Source organism: Micrasema longulum, unplaced genomic scaffold (assembly GCF_059751315.1).
Source record: "Micrasema longulum isolate JH-2025_06_02 unplaced genomic scaffold, ASM5975131v1 h1tg001345l, whole genome shotgun sequence".
Lineage (NCBI taxonomy): Eukaryota > Metazoa > Arthropoda > Insecta > Trichoptera > Brachycentridae > Micrasema > Micrasema longulum.
The window spans coordinates 247-8,363 of NW_028278531.1; the positions used below are offsets into that span (position 1 = coordinate 247).

Sequence of the window (8,117 nt, forward strand, 5' to 3'; positions counted from 1 at the left end):
TAAATCGAGTAATCCGGCCGGGCACTCGCAAGTTAATTAGTTTTAACAGTTCGGAACAGCCAAATATTGAATGAAATATTTTAAACAAAAATAACAAATCATTTAATTGTCTTCTAGTTTCTAATGTGTGTAAATTTAAATAGTTATTTAAGTATGTATAATTAATATGTTTAACTGAAATACCTAATTTAAAATTAACGAAACGTAAAAATTTATGTTGAATTCTTTCGATATTATTTACATGCACTTTATAATATGGTGACCATATAACAGAGTTATATTCAAGTTGGCTACGATGCCTGTCTAATGTATTAACTTGTCTTTGCTTTTCTCTGTCGTATTCCTTCTATTATTTATTTCAGTATTATAATTATTTTTTGTTATATGATTTGTTTAAATTGGACATTTTCCGTAAATTTGTTAAATAAAATAAAACAAATATCTTATTTTATTTTATTGTTTTATTTTATTTGGAAAATCAACAGTTCTACATACATACTTATAGTAAACGAACAGATATAGTGTATAAACTCAAAACTAATAACAGATTTCCACAAAGTATACAAAGTTAGTTAAGAAAATATATTACATATTAAAATGTTGTTTTCATGTACTCGTAAATATTTTTCAATGATCAAAGATTTTGAAAATATTTTTTTAAGAACATTAAGTTACTGCAAATTGGGCGGGATTAGGACAAGAATGCTTGAAGAGAGTATAAGGAGGGGAAGGAAGATGTACATTTTTATTATTATAATGTCTACTAAGTTACATAATGCACTTTTAACGTAAATTTTAAATCTGACAGTGTGATGTTTGTGTAATCTATATCTTTAAATTTTGTATTGTACACTGAAAAAGTCCCACGAAAAAAAGCTTTTTTAACATTTGTTAATCGTTTAAATTAATCTTTTTTTCCCTTTTCCTCAGGAGAAAAACCCTTCAAATGCGAGTTCGAAGGCTGCGACCGGAGGTTCGCCAACTCCTCCGACCGGAAGAAGCACTCGCACGTGCACACGTCCGACAAGCCGTACAACTGCCGGATATCCGGCTGCGACAAGTCCTACACGCACCCGTCCAGCCTGCGCAAGCACATGAAGGTCCACGGGCCCGGCCACGGCGACGACCGGTCGACGCACGGCTACGACAGCGAGGGGGAAGACTCCAACTCCTCGGAGAGCATCAGCATCACCAACGGGCCGGCCAGCCCTCTGACGTCGCCGAACCACAACCAAATGAAGACCGGGAACCCGACGATAACGAACCTGACGGCCATGCACGAACAGGACAACTCAATAACGACGAAGCTAGAAAGCCTGAACAACAAATATTTCAACGACTCGAAGGTTTCTTCGACGAACATGTTGATGAACGGCTATGACAACGGCAACGCGAAGCTCGGAATCTCTTCTCATCATCCTCTGCATCCGCAAGCTCCCGGTCACCATCTCCAAGGGGGGCATTTGAATCATCTGAATCATCCGATGAACCCCCATCATCAGATGTCTACGAATCTCTCCGAATGGTACGTCTGTCAGTCCGCGAGCGCCGGCGGTCTCCAAACCCCGCCATCCCAGGATCATTCTCCGGCGCCTCATCCCCTGAATCATCACCACTTCGCGAATCATCATCACCACCTGATGCACCATCATCATCACGGAGGAGCGGCCACGGCCTACTGACTTCAGTGATCTTAGGGACTGTAATTAATTTGTGATTTTTCAATTGAAGTTGCCTTCTACCAGATAGTGAAAATTGTAAAAAAATGTGTTGTGTTAAAAAATCATCGAAAACAGGTATTTTGATAAATTTATTTTGTAAGATGTGTTGTTTCCCGTTTTAAAACACATTGAAATCGAGGGTTAGACACAAAAACAGCGTATCCACTTTTTTAAATAAAAAAATAAAATTAGCATTGCAACAAAGATGAAGAACTTATGTGTGGAAGTGAAACATGGAACTAACAGAGGAAGGATGAAAGCAGAGTGCATAAGGTTGAAATGCGATCTTTTAGACGAATGTTTGTGGAAACCAATGTATGACGAGGTTACGAATGATGAAATCGGGCGAAGATGCAAATCTGAGACAGGAATAATTCATAACTATAGTCCTTAAAATATAGCTTGATTAGAATGACAGCTGTCAAACTAATTTCATTAGTGATGGGAAATTACTGATCACTGATCGAATCGATTTTATCAGTTATTTCATGCAATCATAAAACTCTGTTTCCGAAAATTGGCATAAAAAACGAAAAAACAAGCTTATTGAGTTTAACATAATTGTTCACCAAAAATGAGACATTTATACTTTTTTCATGAACAACGTCAAACGAATAATTATTTTATTCGATCGATTTACATTGATCAATTTGTCCCATCTCTAACGTTTTTGCAAAATGATGTAACCTTGTAAGAACGTCGTTAATAATTAGGTTTATTTTAGTTTTTTTTTAGTTTTAAAGCTGATTTTATATATTAATGTTGATTTATGTTTCAAGCATTGCAATAAAAAACAAATGAACACGCCAGAAACAAATGATTTTTCGTGTGTCAATATAAATAACTCTTTTGACGTTACTACAAAGTTATGTCGTAACTTTTTCTGACAACTGTCATTCTAATCATGTTACATTTTAAGGACTATAATAAATGCTCTGAAAAAGTCCGTAAATAAATAAAAACAAAAAACCATCACGCCGTTTTCCCGTAGGGGTAGGCAGAGAGGATAGAACTCCGTATCACTCTAACTTTGCATACAGACCTCGCTTCCTCTACATTCATACATCTTCTCATGCACGCACGCCGATTATTCATACTCTTGACATATCTATCTTCAAGTATTTGATGGACTTAATCGTGCCATGTCTTTCTCGGTCTAAATAAATGAAGAAATAAATAAATAACAAAAAGTAATTGACACTGAGATGGTTGGGTCATGTAGAACGAATGGACGACGAAAGAATGGTACAACACATATATATGGCGAGAATGACCAAGGAAGACGAGGTATGATCAAATAAATCAAAATCTTAAGTCTGGTCATGTCAAAACGTCAAAAATACACAAAATCGAATAATATGTATTACAAAATGTATTAATGTGGAAGAAGCTTGGAATGAATGTTAGGATTAACGTGTGTGACGGTCCATCCTCTCTGCCTACCCCTACGGGATCTGGCGTCAGGGCGTACGAACCACTTTACACCCTGTGTAACATTCACGAGCTTGCCTATTTAAATTTTATTTACGAACAAACCATCACGCCGTTTCCCCGTAAGGGTAGGCAGAGAGAATAAAACGTCATATCACTCTATCTTTGCATACAGACCTCGCTTCCTCTACATTCATACATCTTCTCATGCCCACACGCCGATTATTCCTACTTTTGACATGTCCATCTTCAAGTATTTGATGGACTCGATATTGCCATGTTTTTCTCGGCCTATCCATCAACATTCGCATCGTAGATCCTTTTAGCCGTTCTTGCGCTGTCCATTCGCTCTACATGTCCAAACCAACGCAGCACCCCTTTCTTGATTCTGTCGATAATGCGTGTCTCAGCCTTGCACAGTTCACGGATCTCGACATTTGTGCACCTATCATACATAGTTTTACCACACATTCGCCTGAGGGATCGCATTTCGACAGCATTTGACCTACTTTCATCATCAATTTTCCAATTCCATACTTCGCTCCCATATATTAGAGTTGCGTGCACATTTCTTTCATTCTTCTATCAGTTAATTTTGTGACTGTTCCATAGTATGTTAAGTGACCACCCTAACTAGCCAATGACGGGTCATAAGCCCTGTAAATGCCTAGACTTCCCCATTTCCCACTCTGAAATGACATCCATCTCTGTTGTAGTATGTTAATCTGAATAACTCCCTGGGGGGTGTAATCCACCCTTTGTCTAATTTTGTGAATACACAATTTAGTTTTTTAAATTTTTATATAGACAATAAAAAAGTTCAGTGCTACGGGAAATTGTATATAAAAAATATTATGTATGGCTAAGTTTCTCAAAAATGCATAAAAAAATTCATGAAGATGTTTTTTTTAAAAACGAACTACTTTGGACTACGTCTAACTACGGACTAAGTTCTTTTAAATTAATGTTAGTAAATATTAGTAAAAACCCACTTACCAATTTTTTTAGTCCACCGGCTTCGAGACTTACCCATCTCTTCGTCAGGACATTCACTTCACCAACATGCAAATACTAAAATACACCTCCACCTTCACAGTAGTATATATATAGTATTTCAAAAAATACATAAATCACGTGCAGATTTATAAAGATGCGAACACCACCATATCTAAACATGCACTAAGCTTCATTAAAAAATATTTAATCTTATGTTGAAGAATTGGTAGGTTACCCGATTGGTTAATTTTTAATTCAAAAAGAGGATAAAAAAGAGAATAAAAGAGTTGTTATGAGTTGTGATAGATTTCCGGTATCCGGTAGCCATTTTTCTCAACGTTTAATGTATTTTTACGCTACGGGGCTCTACTTTTAAATGTCAACAGAACTCATCGATGAGACTTATGACGACACGGGGGGAATAATTTCAAAAATTCAAAAATAATAGCAGTGATATTTTTTTTTAAATTTTGGCTTAGTTTAACTATTAATACAAAAACAAAAAAACACTAAACTTCCTCATTAAAAATAAATATGTGAACTTTTTATTGGAATAATTTTTATTGTAATACCTCATTTCGTTTACAAAGAAGATACGAAGTGTTTTAAAATAAACATTTGATTGCGGATTGTGACACGCTGTTTTGATGTCTGACCCAAGTGCTTGGCCATAGTGGCGTGCGTGTGCGCCGCGGCGCGGGCGCAGTGAACTCAAAAGTTATTATGAACAAGTATAGTGCCCATGGTGAGCGCGCGCGCTCCGCGTTACGCGCCCGCGCCGCGCCCCAAACGCTCGCCACCGTGGCCAAAAACTAAGTTTTTAGTTGTTTAAAAGGCAATTGTTTTAAGTATGCTGTTAAAAATGTCGCTCATTCCTTAGAAACAAAGTACGCAAACTCCACATTCGAATATTTTTTCCATTTTAAGAATACTGTTGGAACATAAATTTCATGGATTAAAAAAAAGTTTTAATGAAATACGTCACCTTTTTGGTATTTCACCATACACCTTGTTTTAATTTATTTATACAAATTTCAAATTCATCTGGAGTTGGCGTATTTTTTTACGTAAAAGGACCATATTATATTTTCTCAAAATAAAAAATGCCAAAGCGTAGGAAATTCTAGAATACAATTATTCATATTACTTACTATATATTGTATTAAATGTTTTGTAGTTGTTTTATGTATACCTAATTTTAGTTAGTTTTTTTATTAAAAAATTTAAATGAAAATGAAAAAAATCTGTTAACAAATATCTTAACATAAAAAATACGCATGTTAACTTCTAGTTTTTTTTTTTTAAATTTACATTTGTGAAAAAATTCATTTGAAGAAGAGAAGAGAAGAGTTGATTTTGAAAATCAAGCGAACTTATTTCAAAGCAAAAATTTCAGCGGTGACGCCGTCACGCTGTCACTATTAGTGATGGATCAAAACTGAATGTCGGCTTCTGTTCTAGTTTCGACCAAAACCGGAACTTATTTAAATAAGTTGAAGTCATATTTAAATTTATTTCAACAGTGAGGGAAAACATTTTTGAGAAGAGAATATGAAAGTCTAGGCATTTACAGAACTTATGACCTGTCATTTTATTTATTTATTTATTTATTATGGATAACTTATATAGCGCCATTTTCGTAATAAAATACCTCAAGTGCGCTTTACATGGTGATTCTATTGTTAAATTAATTTAATTGAAGCTTTTAAATTTGTAATTTAATTAGAATTTTTTTTTTTGTTGTCACATGCTACGGATTTATTCAAATGATTTAGAGAACAAGTGGGTTTTAAGTTTTTTCCGAAAAATCACTTCACTTTCACAGCCTCGCACCTCTGCTGGGAGAGCATTCCATGCCATAGGGCCTACGACCGCCAATGCGCGTTCGCCGAATTTAGTGCGCTGTTTGCGTAGAGTTATAATAAATTTTCTTTTCGACGCAGATGTAGCTGATCTAAGCGTAAGACGTCAGTTTATCTGAAATGCAGAGTTCCTTTAGATATTCCGGAGCAGAGTTGTGCAGTGACTTATACACCAGCCAACAGAGTTTGTATTCCACCCTCCGTAGAAAACATAGTCAGTGTTATTCCCGAAGTAGTGGAGTGATATGACTGGACTTAGAGATTCCAAAAATAAGTCTCGCTGCGGCATTCAATACAGATTGTAGGCGAGTCATTTTGTTCATTGGTAGACCTGCATAGATACCATTACAATAATCGACTCTAGACACTACAAACGCATTTATTAATTGACGGGCGGCATCAACTGGCAAATTTTTGCGTATACATTTAATTTGTCTCAACTGGTAGAAGCATGAACTTATCGTTCTACTAATTTGAGCGTCAAGAGATAGGTCAAAATTGAGTAAAACTCCCAGTAGTTTAACGGTGGGTAAAGCGGTACTCCCTACATTAGGTAGAGCTGTATCCTGGATCAAATTCTGTCGTCTGGCTGAAGCCACCCACAGTTGTTCAGTTGGCTGATTTAAGCGGCCACATTACACACTGTGTAACATTCATCATTCTGCCCATGTTTGAACATCCACGTTTCCTCAACTCTTCCATCTGTTGACTTTTATGAAGTAAAAGAGCTGGAACGTTTATCACGTGGGTGAGATTCATCCGGCTGAACCAAATCACCTACTGGGCAACGCCTGAAAACAATTTCACAATTTTTATACTTCACCTTTTACACAGTGTGTAAAGTGGCCACTTAAACCAGCCAATGACAGATTTTTCATATTTTCTTCTCAAAAATGTTTTCCCATTCTGTTGAAATAAATTAAAATATGAATAACTCCCTAGGGAGGAAATCCAGCCAGTCTGCAAGCATTTGGACATACTCAAACATTGAAAAGTCACTTCAAAATGTTCAAAATTAGGCGTTTTTTTTGTTAAACCTTACGAGTTCATTAAAATAAAAGTTAAATGAAATAATAACTTGTCCGAGCTGACATTGCATCTGATTACGCGTTGCGGGCCAAAGCGGTGTTCGGCTCTGCCAACCTCATGGCTGTTGGTGATGCCCTCCACAACACAATGAAACAAAAGACATATATTTAATGGATAGTTATTATATTAAACACAAAACTTATATGTAACATATATAATAACTTATATTTAAATAAAAGCTATAAATTATAAACACTTAGTACGTTTTCACTTATTTATTTGAACAATTGATCACCAGTCTGAAGATGTCCATTAGAGGGTGAAAGAGCTAATTGGTCAAACAAATAGTTGAAAGCGTACCAAGTATTTTTTATTGGTAACTTATATTTATATATAAGTTATTATGTAATTACAATGGAATTCCATCAAGAATTGTCAAAAAATAACTTAAATCGAACTATTTGTAATAGTTTTTCAATGTAAGCCATAGGGACTTAAACTATATAAAAAATACAAAAATATAAAGATGAATGATCTTAGAGATACTTCAACAAATAATCACAAAATCCGCCTGGTTTTAATTTTTTATGTTAGACAGTGACAATTCAATAACTAATTTGAATGGATGTCAATCCAATATCTCTCTGTGTGTTAATTTTCCACCCGAGTACAGCCGAACGTATTCCGACACATCCCGACCGCAGGTGTCGGCCAATTTTTTTTTATTTGGTCATGCTATGTCTTTCTCGGTCTTCTTCGTTTTCTGCGTGTCTTTTTTTGTCAATGTCCATGTTTCCGCCGCGTACAAAGCAATTTTCAAATATTTGAAAAAAAGTAAAAATGAATAGTTTCACAAATTAGTTGGAATGCTCGGTCAGACACACAAGTGAATCCGTCTCTTCCTTATGACGTCACTTGACACGTGACATTTGACACTGATGTTTGACATTTGGCCACCATAAGTGACGCGAACTGAACAAATAGACAGGAGTGTTTGGTTAAATTAGTTTCAAATTTCGAACAACAAGGGCCACTTTCTTTGAACTTAAGAAAACAAATATTTTTAAACAGCTTTTCT

General features: G+C 35.6%; 1 protein-coding gene across 1 annotated transcript; it reads left to right on the plus strand.

The window, feature by feature from the left end:
* Positions 1 to 930: 930 nt before the first annotated feature.
* On the plus strand, positions 931 to 1,909 carry LOC148275749 (uncharacterized; the record flags this gene model as incomplete). The annotated part of the gene is made up of 1 exon (XM_088235250.1): positions 931 to 1,909. A coding segment is annotated over one exon (752 nt), but the record flags the coding sequence as incomplete, so codon positions are not given.
* Positions 1,910 to 8,117: the final 6,208 nt, after the last annotated feature.